This window comes from Panulirus ornatus, chromosome 66 (genome assembly GCF_036320965.1).
Source record: "Panulirus ornatus isolate Po-2019 chromosome 66, ASM3632096v1, whole genome shotgun sequence".
Taxonomy (NCBI): domain Eukaryota; kingdom Metazoa; phylum Arthropoda; class Malacostraca; order Decapoda; family Palinuridae; genus Panulirus; species Panulirus ornatus.
Window position 1 is genome coordinate 21,494,880 of NC_092289.1, and position 17,609 is coordinate 21,512,488.

At 39.5% G+C, this 17,609-nt stretch overlaps 1 protein-coding gene across 1 annotated transcript in view; it reads left to right on the plus strand.

The window, feature by feature from the left end:
* The window catches only part of LOC139746792 (fibrillin-1-like), a 172,569-nt gene that overhangs the window by 88,936 nt on the left and 66,024 nt on the right, over positions 1-17,609 (plus strand). The window contains exons 17-21 of the mRNA XM_071658344.1: positions 222-391; positions 1,053-1,265; positions 5,488-5,749; positions 10,373-10,498; positions 10,882-10,954. Coding sequence (XP_071514445.1) covers positions 222-391; positions 1,053-1,265; positions 5,488-5,749; positions 10,373-10,498; positions 10,882-10,954 — 844 coding nt within the window. The remainder of the gene's footprint in view (positions 1-221; positions 392-1,052; positions 1,266-5,487; positions 5,750-10,372; positions 10,499-10,881; positions 10,955-17,609) is intronic.

The following is a 17,609-nucleotide window of genomic DNA, read 5'->3' on the forward strand; positions in this document are numbered from 1 at the left end:
AAAGAAAGAAAAAGATGTTCAGGATACTATCTATGTAAAGAGATTTCATTAGTTATACATACTGTACAGAACTGTCTTTATTTATGTTATTTCATTTTCGTGTGTGATTATATATAGCACAGCCTCATCATTTTTTATCAGCTCCAAATCTGCATCCTACCTCATGATTTATACATGAACATCACCATAGAATTCTTACTATTTCCTGTAATTTTTTTCAGATAACCGACGTGGATCATGCTGGACTAAGGTAAAAGATGGTCGCTGTGAAAATAATTTGCCTAAACTGACTCTCAAATTTGAATGTTGCTGTACTATCGGAAAAGCTTGGGGTTCCCCATGTGAAATCTGCAACCCAGCCGACTGTGACTGCCCTATTGGTTTTGCTAAGGTGAATTTTGATATTTGGATACAATTTTTGTACACGTTACTGTATTATAGCCAGGTTTGCATTTTAATAAAACTACTTATGCATTAGCAGAATTTAATGTGAATTGCTATTCATCTTCGGGTGTATGGAAAAGCTGGGGAAAGATTAGCTACATTATCATGTGAAAGGAGTACAGTATTGATTATTTTCATGGGATAGAGTGAAATGGAATGATGTGATGTACAGGGGTTAACGTGCTGTCAGTGGACTGAACCAAGTCATGTGAAGCATCTGGGGTTAACCATGGAAAGGTCCATGGGACCAGGTTGTGGATAGGGAGCTGTGGTTTCAGTGCATTACTCATGACAGCTAGAGAATGAACGTGAGCAGATGAGACCTTTCTTGGTCTTTTTCCTTGTGCTATCTCGCTGATGTAGGAAATGATAATCAAGGATAATGAAATAATTGAATAAATAACTTTTAGCTGAATTAATGTATCCATTTTTTTCTATAATTTTTTCATGGAGAAGTTTTTAAAACTGTCTTCATGATTTTTACTTTCTTAATAAGAAATAAAAGATCCCCAAATGGTGTAGGCATTTATGGTACTTATTCAGTTTCATCTTAGCCAAACTACTATTTAGTTCATGTCACATTATGATGCAATTATGTTCAACCTCAGATGGATGGTAAGACATGTCAAGACATCAATGAATGCCAGTTAAACCCTGGGATTTGTCAGGGTGGTGGAGAGTGTGTCAACACTGATGGCTCTTTCACATGTAACTGTCCCCCAGGCCTAACCCTTGATGACACCAAGACAAAGTGCCTGGACCTTCGAGAAGAGACATGTTTCCTTGAGTACAGGAATGGAATATGCAGCAAGGAACTAGAGGTACTAGTTTTAAGATAGAAAGATAGCTTAACTGTGATTTCTTCCAGTTCATTTACAGTTCTTGGCCTTAGTTTTATTTAATCAATTTCAAAATTTCATGTATTTGGTTCCATAAATGATAAATACAAATTATGCAGTCTCCTACTAACATGAATAAAGTGAATACATACCTTTCAGATGGACTGTGTAACATGAATACACTTTTTCATACCATTCTGTATTAGTAACTGACAGGCATCCTGACAAAGGTGTTACATCTCAGGGGATGCCTTCCAGGGGTAATGGATACAGTGGTATTGAAAATAGTCATCTTCAAACTTTTGAAGTCTTCAAATCAAATTATGAATGAAGCAGGGAAGTAAGTCTGCCTTAGGGAATTAGGCATCCCTGCCTTTTTTTAAGCCTGTAGGTTTGAGGTCCCCAGTACTACTACATTAATTGCTAGATGAAGTGCACACTTATATATACTTGATCCACCCCATGTTAATGGGGTTAGAGTTGATAATGATGAATGAATAGAATAGGATACAGTTACTTTGTGGTAACAAAAAAAAAAAGGTTTTTGAACTCATGAAAAGCTATTTCTTCCTACAGGGGAAACCAATGAGCATGGGAGACGAGAGAGCCCTGCTTTTTTTGGGATAATGCTTAGGCATAATCTCTGTTATATTCTGTAGTTTACCCACCTTTTGTCCCAAAGACAGGATCACCTTGGACGACCTACTGTTTGCCACTGTCCCCCTGTTGAATCTGGAGCTGTAAATTAGCCATGCAAAAGACTTTAATTCATTCCCACAAAATTCCAAATTAACAACAAGAAGAAAATGAGATTGAAGAGGGGAAGGGGGGATGCAGAGGAAAAAGGAAGGCTTGCTCACTGGCCTCCTCTCTAGGAAGAATTAGCTTTTCACGAGTTCAAAACTTGATTTCTTCTTAACAGGATTTGGCCAGTGAGCAAGGGAAATGAAAGCAAACCCAAATGGAGGACAGTGGGGAACTCTCGAACTAGAGAAAAGAAGTGGTAAACAGTGGTTAAGGAAGAGGTGCCTGTCAGAATCCCCCCAAACCAAAAACAGCTAAATAAACTATCCAGCAGAAACCCTGAAACCATATTAAAAGGGTTATGAAAAGAAAGTAGTCAAAAGAAGTTCTTTGAGGTAAAACGCTTGTACAACAAGGGACATTGTAACTCCTTTGGCAATTCTTGAAAGGATACAGGTAAGTAAAATCTAGCCCTTACATGTTAAAAGTATTAATGAAGCTTTTTACAGTGTTTAGAGCCTTGTGAAAATTAACATCAGAAGCTTCGAAAGAAGTTGTTCGAGATGGTTGGCTTCCATAAATCCTTGCACCAGACCTCTTCTGAAGTAATGATAAAATTTTATTATAGGGTGAATGGAGATGATATTATCAAGAAAACAGAACCTTTATCCTTCTCCGAAACTCACTTCAAAGGGAGTTTAAACCATTAACCAGTTAAGGGCTATTACGAAAGCAAGGTCAAAGATAGTTTATTTTTGAATTACTTGCTTTTTAGTTGTGTAGGTAGATGGTAATACTGTACAGTGTTATAGGTGCTGAGAAAAAAGGATATCTCATATATAGGATGATATTCTAACAAAGGTTTTAGAGAAGGACTCTCCTTGTTCCATTGGGCATGAACTACAGACTGTTTGCCAGGTGGCTCATTTACAAGTGTTGCACTCATATGCACATGAGGATGATACCCAATAATATAGCAATCTGAAAAAGGATGGTCTGCTGAGTAGGCTCTGGAGATTCACCCTATGCTGTGTAAGATTCCCTTCATAGACGGTAGAAGTCATCCACACTTCTAACTACGCTTAACAAAACAATTTAGAAGGTCATCTTTAGGAAATTCATTTGTATGGAGTGCAGTAGCGTTGTAGCAACACATTCTTAACCCATGCCCATTGTGTTAAAGTTAGAATATTGATTTCCAGCCTTATAAAAGTGCTTCGCATATTTTCTTACATGGCTGGTGGGATGATGAAGTAAAGTTGCTAGTGAAAGAGAGAGCAGAGGCATTTGGGCAGTACATACAAATAATTGGGTGTTGTATGAGAGTAATCAGCAAGAGGTCATGAAGGTACAGGGCTGTAATAGATGGCAAATGAAAGTTAGTATGAGTGAGTATCAGTAAACTTTTGGGACGATAAATTGATATTGTGGAAGGAGGTTGACATTGTGTGAAAAAACAAGAGAACAAATAGGAACATCAGTGAAGGGGCAAAGGAGAAAGTAGTAACAGGTAGTGATGAAGTGAGAAGGAGATGGAGTGAGTATTTTGAAGGACAGTTGAGAATGTGTTTGATGATATGGTGGCAGATGTAGGGTGTTTGAGTAGGGATGGTATGCAAAGTGAGAGAGTCATGGAGAGTGGTTTGGTGAAGACAGAAGAGATGGTGAAAGTCATACATAAGATGAAATTGGCAAGGCAGTTGAGTGGATGGTATTGCAGTTGAGTTTATTGATAAAGAGAGTGACTTTGTTGTTGATTGGTTGGTAAGGATTTTCACTGTTTGTATGGATCATTGTGGGATGCCTTAAGATTGTATAAAGGCAAGGGGGATAAAGGTGAGTATTCAAACTACAGAGGTATAAGTTTGCTGAGTGTACCTGGTATACTGTATGTGAGAATGAAGGCATATACAGAGCTTCAGATTGAAGAGGAGCAGTGTGGTTTCAGAAGTGGCAGAGGATGTGTTGATCAGATGTTTGCTTTAAGGAATGTGTGTGAGAAATGCTTAGAGAAACAGATGGATTTGTTTGTGGCATTTATTGAACTGGAGAAAGCATATGATCAGGTTGATAGAGATGCCTAGTGGAAAGGCTTAAGAATATAAGGTTTAGGAAGAAAGCTTCTAGAAGCGATAAGAAGTTTTTATCAAGGGTGTAAGGCATGTGTATGAGTAGGAAGAGAGGAGAGTGAATGGTCCCAATTGACAGGGGTGTTCAATGTCACCATGGTTGTTTAATTTGCTTATGGATGGGATGGTGAGGGAGATAAATGCGAGTCTTAAAGAGAGGGGTTAGTGTTCAGTCTGTTGGGGATGTGAGGGCCTAGAAAGTGTCAGTTGTTGTTTTCTGAAGATTCAACACTGGTGGCAGTTTTGAGTGAGGAACTGCAGAAGTTGTGACTAAGTTTGGAAGAGTGTATAAAAGGAGGAGGTTGAGAGTAAAGGTATAACCAGGTTAAGACTTAAGTATTATTTTGATCTCTGATGGTCATATTTTTAGGCTAATATTCCAAGAAAAATTCTGTTCTCTTCCAGTTCCTTCTCAGCCTTCTGCTTCATTTGAAAAGTATGACTTCTTTAAATTTTCTTCTTCATCACATTTCCTCCATCACCCATGTATCATATGGTTTTGGTATGTAAGAGTATCCTAATGCTAAGTCAGTGTGCACACATCTCCTATGACAGTAATTGAGTGACTGAGGTGTATGATAGTTTTCTGGCTATGGCAGAATGATGATAATGACATCTGTAGATTTCAAATGAGGGTGGAAACAATTGGATCCTTTTGTGAGGACTGGAGTGATCAGTTGAAGAATCCTTGTATGAGGACTAGAGCAGTGAAGGGGATTATGTAATTCAATTTATTGAGATTTACAAAATCATCTTTAAGACCAAGAGTCATAACAGTATTAAATGAATTAGGTTATGTGATGATGTACTTTACTGGTATGCTTCAGCTATTTTAGAGGAAAATTTTGTTTCTTGTGTTTTGAACATATGTAATATGTATTTCAGTATAGAGATTGAAATACATCATCTCACCTGCCCCTGCCAAAACTCCACAGCTCAGAACCTACTGTCTTTACTGATGAATTTAAAATTGAACAGATGCTTTGATATTATTGTCATATGGATTGTAGAGAAATTATTAATACATTCCAGATAATTCTTTTCACTTTATCTATCTTTTATCTTTAGCTGTGTTTACATTTACATGGAGTGGATCAAGTGCTTGCACTTAACTGTTTTGGGAATGTATCTGCAAAACAGATCCCAGTCTCAGACTTACAGGCTTGCAAAGTGCAGAATGGCATCTTGCTTTGGTGAGCTTGCTATTCTGTAATTTTTAAAAGAGTATTGCCACTTAATTCATATCAATGAAGTTCGTTGCAACTCATATAATAGACTGAGCCTGAACCTCTTTAGCATTTTAAAGTCAAGTCGTACATCTGTTGTTGCAGGGATTGTTTCGAAAATCAACATGTTGTTGTACTGTGGGCAAGGCTTGGGGTGAGTCTTGTGAGGCTTGTCCTCGTCCTGGAACTGACATCTTTGATGAGCTGTGCCCTAAGAGCTATGGCTATGATGGACGCAAAGATGTGAATGAATGTACCACTTATCCTGACATGTGTGACAATGGCCGCTGCAGAAACTCTATTGGTTCTTTTTCATGTCGTTGCAACCAGGGCTATGCATTGGATGAGGATGGGATGAAATGTTTAGGTAAGTAACAAGCTTAGGAAATCTAATTAATTTGATGAAATGCACTTTAATTGTAAGGTAATTTGCACATAAAGATTAATTTTTCTTCAATCATTTCTTATTTCTGTTGGAAATAGAAGGAGGTAAATAAAGTGCTAAGACGAGGGAACAAATGTGAACATCAGTGAAGGAGGCTAATGGGAAGGTGATAACAAGTAGTGGTGAAGTGAGAAGGAGATGGAGTGAGTATTTTGAAGATTTGTTGAATGTGTTTGATGATAGATTAGCAGGTATAGGGTGTTTTGGTCGAGATGGTGTGCAAAGTGAGAGGGTTAGGGAGAATGATTTGATAAACAGAGAAGAGGTAGTAAAAGCTTTGCGAAGATGAAAGCCGGCAAGGCAGCGGGATTGGATGGTATTGCAGTGGAATTTATTAAAAAAGGGGGTGACTGTATTGTTGACTGGTTGGTAAGGTTATTTAATGTATGTATGTCTCATGGTGAGGTGCCTGAGGATTAGCAGAATGCTTACATAGTGCCATTGTACAAAGGCAAAGGGGATAAAGGTGAGTGCTCAAATTACATAGGTATAAGTTTGTTAAGTATTCCTGGGAAATTATATGGGAGGGTATTGATTGAGAGGGTGAAGGCATGCACTGAGCATCAGATTGGGGAAGAGCAGTGTGGCTACAGAAGTGGTAGAGGATGTGTGGATCAGGTGTTTGCTTTGAAGAATGTATGTGAGAAATACTTAGAAAAGCAAATGGATTTGTATGTAGCATTTATGGATCTGGAGAAGGCATATGATAGAGTTGATAGAGATGCTCTGTGGAAGATATTAAGAATATATGGTGTGGGAGGCAAGTTGTTAGATGCAGTGAAAAGTTTTTATCGAGGATGTAAGGCATGTATACATGTAGGAAGAGAGGAAAGCGATTGGTTCTCAGTGAATGTTGGTTTGCGACAGGGGTGCGTGATGTCTCCATGGTTGTTTAATTTGTTCATGGATGGGGTTGTTAGGGAGGTGAATGCAAGAGTTTTAGAGAGAGGGGCAAGTATGCAGTCTGTTATGGATGAGAGAGCTTGGGATGTAAGTTGTTGTTTGCTAATGATACAGCGCTGGTGGCTGATTCATGTGAGAAACTGCAGAAGCTGGTGACTGAGTTTGGTAAAGTGTGTGAAAGAAGAAAGCTGAGAGTAAATGTGAATAAGAGCAAGGTTATTAAGTACAGTAGGGTTGAGGGACAAGTCAATTGGGAGGTAAGTTTGAATGGAGAAAAACTAGATGAAGTGAAGTGTTTTAGATATCTGGGAGTGGATTTGGCAGGGATGGAACCATGGAAGCGGAAGTGAATCATAGGGTGGGGGAGGGGGCAAAAGTTTGTGGAGCATTGAAGAATGTGTGGAAGTCGAGAACGTTATCTCAGAAAGCAAAAATGGGTATGTTTGAAGGAATAGTGGTTCCGACAATGTTATATGGTTGTGAGATGTGGGCTATAGATAGAGTTGTGCGGAGGAGGATGGATGTGCTGGAAATGAGATGTTTGAGGACAATATGTGGTGTGAGGTGGTTTGATTGAGTAAGTAATGAAAGGGTAAGAGAGATGTGTGGTAATAAAAAGAGTGTGATTGAGAGAGCAGAAGAGGGTGTTTTGAAATGGTTTGGTCACATGGAGAGAATGAGTGAGGAAAGATTGACAAAGAGGATATATGTGTCAGAGGTGGAGGGAACGAGGAGAAGTGGGAGACCAAATTGGAGGTGGAAAGATGGAGTGAAAAAGATTTTGAGTGATTGGGTTCTGAACGTGCAGGAGGGTGAAAGGCATGCAAGGAATAGAGTGAATTGGAACGATGTGGTATACCGGGGTTGACATGCTGTCAATGGATTGAACCAGGGCATGTGAAGCATCTGGGGTAAACCATGGAAAGTTCTTTAGGGCCTGGATGTGGAAAGGGAGCTGTGGTTTCGGTGCATTATACATGACAGCTAGAGACTGAGTGTGAACGAATGTGGCCTTTGTTGTCTTTTCCTAGCGCTTCTTTGCACATATGCGGGGGGAGGGGGTTGTCGTTTCATGTGTGGCGAGGTGGTGACGGGAATGAATAAGGGCAGACAGTATGAATTATGTACATGTGTATATATGTATGTGTCTGTGTGTTCATATATATGTATACGTTGAGATGTATAGGTATGTATATGTGTGTTTGTGGACGTGTATGTACATACATGTGTATGTGGGTGGGTTGGGCCATTCTTTCGTCTGATTCCTTGCGCTACCTCGTTAACGCGGGAGACCGACAAAATATAATATACCTTATGAGTTGTTCATCTATTATGTTCTGCAGGGTTCAGGGACAGGTGAGTTGGGATGTGAGTTTGAATGGAGAAAAACTGGAGGAAGTGAAGTGGTTTAGATATCTGTGAGTGGACTTAGCAGCAAATGGAACCATGGAAATGGAAGTGAGTCATAGGGTGGGGGAGGGGACAAAGGTTCTGGGAGCAATGAACAGTATGTGGAAAGAGAGAACATTATCTGTTTGAAGAAATAGTAGTTCCAACAGTATTATGTGGTTGCGAGGCATGGGCTATAGATAGGGTTGTATGATGGAGGGTGGATGTGGTGGAAATGAAATTTTTAAGGACAGTATGTTGTGTGGGGTGGTTTGACCAAGTAAGTAATAAAAGGGTAAGAGAGATATATGGTTTAGAGAGCAGAAAAGGGTGTGTTGAAATGGTTTGGACATATGGAGAGAATGAGTAAGGAAAGGTTGACAAAGAGGATATATGTGTATGTGGTTGAGGAAACAAGAAGTGGGCGACCAAATTGGAGGTGGGAAGATGGAGTGAAAAAGATTTTGAGCGATCGGGGCCTGAACATCCAGGAGCGTGAGAACCATGCGAGGAATAGAGTGGATTGGAATGATATAGTATACTGGGGTCGACGTGCTGTCAGTGGACTGAACCAAGGCGTGTGAAATGTGTGGGGTAAACCATGGAAAGGTCTGTACGGCCTGGATGATGGATGGGGCACTGTGGTTTTGGTGGATTACACATGACAGCTAGAGACTGAATGTGAACAAATGTGGCCTTTTTTTGTCTTGTTTTCCTGGTGCTACTTCGCTGATGCAGGGGGTGGTGATGCTGTTTCCTTTGGGGTGGGTTGACGCTGGGAATGGATGAAAGCAATCAAGTATGAATATGTACATTTGTTTATATCTTTATGTCTGTGTATGTGTATGTATGTGTGTTTATGTTGATATATATATGTATGTTATCCCTGGGGATAGGGGAGAAAGAATACTTCCCACGTATTCCCTGCATGTCGTAGAAGGCGACTAAAAGGAAAGGGAGCAGGGGGCTGGAAATCCTCCCCTCTCGTTTTTTTAATTTTCCAAAAGAAGGAACAGAGAATGGGGCCAGGTGAGGATATTCCCTCAAAGGCCCAGTCCTCTGTTCTTAACGCTACCTCGCTAACGCGGGAAATGGTGAATGGTATGAATATATGTATGTGTATGTGCATGTATGTATATATGTTTGTATGTATGAGTAGATGGGTTTTTCTTCATCTGTTTCCTCAGGCTACCTTACTGACATGGGAAATGGCAATCAAGCATAATGAATAGATAAATATAAATCCCTATGGACTGTTTATTTATTACTTGATTGTCTCAACAGGCAAAGGGTTTTGGAGTTTTCAAAATGGGGAAAAAAATCTAGAATTATAGGAAAATAGGTTTAAACAATAGAAAATTTGTAAACATTTCACACTCATTGTATCGTACAAGTATGAGATGTCAGAGGCACCAGTGGTTGGTGTAATTTCATTAGAATTAGCTAGGCCAACTGAGAAAGCAAGGCATACACATACCAGTTAGTCCCATATGGTTGCCAGATATGCTTTTGTATAAGCTCATCACCATGTATTTTTAGAATTGAAAGAGAAAAATTATATTATTTCATAGGGTCAAAATGGAATGCTTTTACTAGAGATTAAATATCCTTCAAATAAAGAGACTGACTAAGGAACATAAGCAAGGCCATGTGCATGAATAAGGATTATAAACAAGACCTTGTGAATATGTGTTGGAATCTGAGTAAGACTTAAAACATTTCTTAAGCTAAACTAGGTCTTGTGGAGGGTTTCTGATATGGCAGAGAATTTAAAAGGACTTCCCTTTTCCTCAGACAGATTGAGGGAATGTTCAGTGGTGTCCTGAACTGGAAAAGCACCCATAATTCTAAACCCAAGGTCCTACATCAAGCAATTATTTCTTATGGTGGAATCTCAGAAGATTCACCCTTTCTTAATAGGGCAAATTGAGGTAGTTGCCATTTTTCAGAATGCATGCAAGCAGAACAGAGCTAAAATCGATTTTTAACATAGCAGGCATCTCTCAGGAATACCTTTTTTGTCTTTTCTCATTTGGCTTCAGGATAACCCACATAGTTGACAGTACTACACAGTTTGGACTTAGCCTGACTCATAGAGGTGCCAGTGTCCTTAGTTTAGAGTGGTGATGATCCAGTGGGTGGTCTGTGGACAGACTGTTTTAGAATCTGTTACTGTGATGAGTGATTTGATGTATTTTAATGATTTTAAAAACGTGTTAGTTATATTGATGAATAGCTATTGTGTCACCACAGACATTGATGAGTGCAGCATCATGCATGGTGTATGTGGAAATGGTACCTGCCAGAACACTGCTGGATCCTTCATATGTGACTGTGATGAAGGATTTGAGTCAACCATGATGATGCAAGTTTGCATGGGTGAGTTGACAAGAGCAACATAACTGGTAACTATGATTTTTTTATTTGGATTTCACCTGCAAAAATTTATATCATGGTATGCAGTGAATACAGCTTATATTCCCTGACTAGAGTACTGTTATTTCTTTAAGAATGTTTTTAGATATGCATAATAACCCCCATGCTTTCATGTTGGATGGAAAATTCTTGATAATGATTGTATAAAGTGAAACGTGGTTCCTTAGCTTTATAGTTGCCTGCCTTTATATTTTGTTTGATAAATATATGCCAAGAGTCTCTTCTGTATGAATTGCAGATTTGTATATTTCATTGTTAAGAGACATGAAATCAGGTGCATGTGAAAAAGAATTACCTATCACATGAGTGTTTTGTGGCATCCACAGATATCAATGAGTGTGACCGCGTCACTGGATTATGTCGTGGAGGTCGTTGTATTAACACACCAGGAAGCTTTAGGTGGGTGTCAGGGCACATTTATAGACTTTCCTCAGCAAGTGTAAAGGTGATTTATGATAATTCTGTGGCAAAAAAGCTTATCAGAAGTGTACGAATCATTTTACTTTAACCTTTTTTATGGTAGGATTGTTTTTCATTAGTCCATCTTTTAATCTTTATATTCATCCATGGCTAGATAATATGCAAAAGTATTTTTACAGCTTTTTTCATGCATAAGCCCATGCTAGATATATTGTAAGAGCATGTTTTTCATAGAAAAGTTTTTCTTAACAGTAAAATGGCTTTACCCTGCCTCTTGATTAGAACAGTGAAATGGTTTATTGAATGATATCATCCCAATTTCTTAGATATGTTGTAAATCCTTTTTCCATCTTTTGTGTGTCTGTTCCCAAACATTGCACAGCAGGTAGCCTGCACCATTAGGAAACACATTGTAAGACATAAGAATAAGCATTATTTTATTTATTTATTTATTTATTTATTGTATGTGCCAGGTTTCCTGCAAAATATACTTATAAGTATGCTCTATAAGTCTTAAATTAGTTTTTATGTTACTCACAAAGCATTGCAGGCACCTAAGGCTCACGTCATCTGTTGTTATCATCTACCTGTCTTTGAGAATAACACCTTGGTTTAATGAAATGTTAATTGACCTTAATGACAGAAGACCCATATCTCTTGTTTGAATGTTGCTTGAGATATGCTCCTTATGAAAGGGTTAACCTAGAATTAGACCTGACTCATAACTAGATTTAACAAAACCCTTAAAGGTCAATTCAGGTACATCAAAGGAACTAAGCATTGCATTTGTGTATTTTATGTATTTTATGATCTTCATATAATTTACTGCAATTTATAGTTTGCAATTTCATCTTTGAACTGTATCTTATATTTCTGGTGGTTTTGATATTCTGTATCTTTTGGTTTACTTTAGTACTTAGAGGGAAGTTGTATTGTTCTGCTTGTGTAGTTCGTATCCAACTCGATGCACATGGTTTTTATTAACTTTACCTGGTTAGCTTTGAGAATGGTAACCATGATCAAAGTGGTGCTAAGCATTCCCTGAGTAGTCTCACCACAAAATGATCAGCATGAATCTAGGCAAGAAGCAGGGTCCCAGAAAGACTTTTCAGGCCCTGATGCTAGTTTTGATTCTGGCCTATCTAATTTTCCCTCCCTGTAACTTTCTCATGAGTCCCTTGTATTTTCTTCATGTCAAGATATTCCAGTTGTATGTCCTTGTTTTAACACTTTGACATTTTGACAGCCTTTTGAATTTTCCCTAAATTCTGCTTTACTGCATAGGCCTGTAGTGATAACTGCAACATTTGAGCTTAAGACAACTCCTTGAATTGACATGGTGCAAGTGAGCAAATGGTGATATGACATAGTCATATTAAGCAAGTTACTAAAAAAGTTCTCATTGAAAGATTCAAGCCACTAAGATAAAAGAACTTTAGAAAATTTAGAACCACTTTTTCATTTTTCTTCTTTTCAAATGAGGTTCACCATTTTTTTTTTTTATATTTAACAACATGGCACAGGCAAAACATGCTTCAGTCTAAGCTGTCTTGGATGCAAAGAAAAAGAGCGAGAGAAAAAGAAAGAAAAAAATTCAGAGCTGACTGTTAGAGGTTGAAAAATCATAGAAAGAGTGAAAGACAAAAGAAGGAACAGAATACCATAGCTTCACAGTTCAAGGAAAGGAAAAGTTATTATAGTTGTCAGTCCTTGTTCAGCTGGTTTTTATGTCGAAACTGTGAAGCAGCAGCCAGACATATGCTTGATCAGGTCCAAGCATTGGTGGCAAGGACATATGAAGACAGCACATGAAAGCAGTACATATTCATACTTGCTTGCCTTCATCCATTCCTGTCACTAACCCACCACACAGGAAATGGCATCACTATCCCCCGCTTCAGTGAGGTAGCTCCAGGAAAACAGACAAGAAAGGCCACATTTGTTCACACTTTGTCTTTAGCTGTCATATGTAATGCACCAAAATCACAGCTCCCTTTCCACATCCAGGCCCCACAGACCTTTCTTTGGTTTGCCCCAGATGCTTCACATGTTGTGGTTCAGTCCATTGACAGCATATCGACCCTGGTATACCACATTGTTACATTTCACTCTATTCCTTGCACACCTTTCACCCTCTTGTATTTTCAGGCCCAAGTTGCTCAAAATCTTTTTCACTCCATCCTTCCACCTCCAATTTGGTCTCCTATTTTTCCTTGTTCCCTTCACCTCTGACAAATATATCCTCTTTGTCAATATTTCCTCACTCATTCTCTCCATATGTCCATACCATTTCAGCACACCTTCCTCTGCTCTCTCAACCACACTCTTTTTATTTCCACACATCTTTCTTACCCTTTCCTTACTTATTCAATCAAACCACCTCACACTACACATTGTCCTCAAACATATCATTTCCAACACATTCACCCTGCTCTGTACAACCCTATCTGTAGCACATGCCTCACAACCATATAACATTGTTGGAACTTCAAACATACCCATTTCTGCTCTGAGATAATGTTTTCTCCTTCCACACATTCTTCATCGCTCCCAGAACCTTCACTCCCTCCCTCACCCTGTGACTCACTTCTGCTTCCTTGGTTCCATCCACTGCTAAGTCCACTCCCAGATATCTAAAAAACTTCACTTCCTCCATTTTTCTCCTTTCAAACTTACATCCCAATTTATGTGTCCCTCATCCTTACTGAACCTAATAACATTGCTCTTCTTCACTTTTCCTCTCAACTTTCTCCTTTCACACTTCCAAACTCGGTCACCAACCTCTGTGGTTTTTCACCTGAATCAGCCATAAGAGCTGTATCATCAGCGAACAATGACTGACTCACTTCCCAGGCCCTCTCATCCCCAACAGACTGCATACTCACCCTTCTCTCCAAAACTCTTGCATTTACCTCCCTAGCCACCTCATCCATAAACAAAGTAAACAACCATGGGGATATCACACACCCCTACCACAAACCAACACTCACTGGGAACCAATCACTGTCCCCTCTTCCTACTCATACACATGCTTACCTCCTACACCATATACTCTTAAGACCTTCCACAAAGCATCTCTATTAACCCTATCATATGCCTTCTCCAGATCCGTAAATGCTACATACAAATCCATCTGTTTTTCTAAGTATTTCTCGCATACATTCTTCAAAGCAAACACCTGATCCACACATCCTCTACCCCTATCTGATGCTTTGTACATGCTTTCACCCTCTCAATCAGTACAATCCCATATAATTTACCAGGAATACTCAACAAACTTATGCCTCTGTAGTTTGAACACTCACCTTTATCCCCTTTGCCTTTGTACAATGGTAATATGTATGCATTCCGCCAATCCTCATGCACCTCACCATGATCCATACATGCGTTGAATATCTTCACCAACCAATCAGCAGTACAGTCACCCCCTTTTTTTAATACATTCCACTGCAGTACCATTCAAACCTGCCACCTTGCTAGATTCCATCTTCCACAGAGCTTTCACTACCTCTTCTCTGTTTACCAAACCATTCTCCCTGACCCTCTCACTTCGTATACCGCCCTGACCAGAACACACTATATCTGCCACTCTATCATCAAACACATTCAACAAACCCCCAAAATACTCACTCCATCTCCTTCTCACATCATCACTACTTGTTATTACTTCTCCACTTGCCTCTTCACTGATGTTCCCTTTTGTTCTCTTGTCTTATGCACATTATTTACCCTCTTCCAAAACATCTTTCTCTTCTCATTAAGATTTAATGATGCTTTCTCACCCCAACTCCCATTTGCCCTCTTTTTCACCTGTTGCACCTTTCTCTTGACCCTGCTGCTTTTTTTTTTAATACATCTCCCAGTCATTTGCACTTCTCCCATGCAGGTATTGTCCAAATGCCTCTTTTCTCTTTCACTAACAACCTTCTTCATCCCACTACTCACTACCCTTTCAAATCTGCCCACCTCCCACCTTTTTCATGCCACATGCATCATTTGTGCAAGTCATCATTGCTTCCCTGAGTACATCCCATTCCTCACCCACTCCCCTCACATCATTTGCTCTCACCTCTTGCCATTCTGCACTCAGTCTCTCCTGGTACATCCTCACACAGGTCTCCTTTCCTAGCTCACTTACTCTCACCACTCTCTTCTCCCCAACGTTCTCTCTTCTTTTCTGGAAACCTCTACAAATCTTCACCCTTGCCTCCACAAGATAGTGATCAGACATCCCTCCAGCTGCCCCTCTCAGCACATTAACATCCAAAAGTCTCTCTTTTACACACCTATCAAATAACACATGCTCCAATAATGCCCCTTGACCATCTCTCCCACTCACATATGTATACTTATGTATATCTCTCTTTTTAAAACCAGGTATTCCCAATCACCAGTCCCTTTTCAGCACACAAATCCACAAACTCTTCACCACTTCCATTTACAACACCGAACACCCCAGGTACACCAATTATACCCTCAATTGCCACATTACTCACCTTCTCATTTAAATCACCCCTCATGATAATCCCGTCTTTTGCTTCAAAGCTGCTAACACACTCACTCAGCTGCTCCCAAAACACTTGCCTCTTATGATCCTTCTTCTCATGACCATGTGCATAGGCACCAATAATCACCCATCTCTCTCTATCCACTTTAGTTTTACCCACATAAATCTAGAATTTACTTTCTTACACTCTATCACATACTCCCACAACTCCTGCTTCAAGAGTAGTGTTACTCCTCCTTAACTTTTGTCCTCTCACCAACCCCTGACTTTATTCCCAAGACTTTCCCAGACCACTTTTCCCCTTTACCCTTGAGCTTCATTTCACTCAGAACCAAAACATCCAGGTTTCTTTCCCCAAACATACTACCTATCTCTCCTTTCATCTCATATTGGTTACATCCACACACATTCAGACACCCCAATCTGAGCCTTTGAGGAGGGTGAGCACTCCCCACTTGACTCTTTCTTCTGTTTCCCTTTTAGAAATTTAAATACAAGGAGGGGAGGGGTTTTCAGTCCCCCGCTCCCACCCCCTTTAGTTGCCTTGTACGACACAAGGGGAATATGTGGGAAGTATTCTTTCTCCCCTATCCCCAGGGGGACAGAGGAGAATAATGATAATCATATTGATGATTTACTTATTATTTATCATACTTATTCGCTGTCTCCCACCTTTGCGAGGGAGTGCAAGGAAACAAACGAAAGAATGATTTAACCCACCCCCATACACATGGACATACATAAATGCCCACACACGCACTTATTCATACCTATACATTTCAACGTATACATACATATACATACACAGACATATACATATATAGACATGTACACACTCATACTTGCTGCCCCCATACATTCCTGTAGTCACCCTGCCACACATGAAACGGCACCACCCTCCCCACGCGCATGCGCAAGGTAGTGCCAGGAAAAGACAACAAAGGTCCCCATTCGTTCACACTCATTCTCTAGCTGTCATGTGTAATGCATTGAAACCACAGCTCCCTTTCCACATCTAGGCCCCACAAAACTTTCCATGGTTTACCCCAGATGCTTCACATGCCCTGGTTCAATCCATTGACAGCACGTCGACCTGGTATACCACATCGCAAGCCTTTCACCCTCCTGTATGTTGAGGCCCCAATCGCTCAAAATCTTTTTCTCTCCATCCTTCCACCTCCAGTTTGGTCTCCCACTTCTCCTCATTCCCTTCACCTCTGACACATATATCCTCTTTGTCAATCTTTCCTCACTCATTCTCTCTATGTGGCCAAACCATTTCAAAAAACCCTCTTCTGCTTTCTCAACCACACTCTTTTTATTACCTCACATCTCTCTTACCCTTTCATTACTTACTTGATCGAACCACCTCACACCACATATTGTCCTCAAAAATTTAATTTCCAACGAATCCCCCCTCCTTTGCACAACCCTATCTATAGCCCACGCCTCACATCCATATAACATTGTTGGAACCACTATTCCTTCAAACATACCTATTTTTGCTCTCCGAGATAACATTCTTGCCTTCCACACATTCTTCAGTGCTTCCAGTACCTTCGCCCCCTCCCCCACCCTGTGACTCACTTCCGCTTCCACGGTTCCATCCGCTGCTAAATCCACTCCCAGATATCTAAGACACTACACTTCCTCCAGTTTTTATCCATTCAAACTTACCTCCGAATTAATTTGTCCCTCAACCCTAATAATAATAATAATGATGATAATGAATAATAATAATAATAATGATACTAATAAGAAAAATGATAGTAATGATAATAATAATAACTTTTAAATCTAAATCAGGGAAAACTAATTAAGCAAGCTAACCTATATGATTATGAACTGAGTGTTCTGCAACCAAAACTCTACCGCTTATATTTTCATTCTTGGCATCCAGAATATTACAAGTAGATGGCATATTTCATATATAACATCTGTGAGATTTTTCTATACTTTATGTGATCTTGATGCCAATTAGAAACTGTGTTTTGACAAATTGTGACTCTTCAGTATTTCTTGCATGTTTGCAATTGCTTCTTTGTGTAGTACTGTAAAGGAGTTATGCATAGTGCCTCATTTCCTGAATTTTCTATCATACCAATGTTTAAACTTCTATATGCTGTC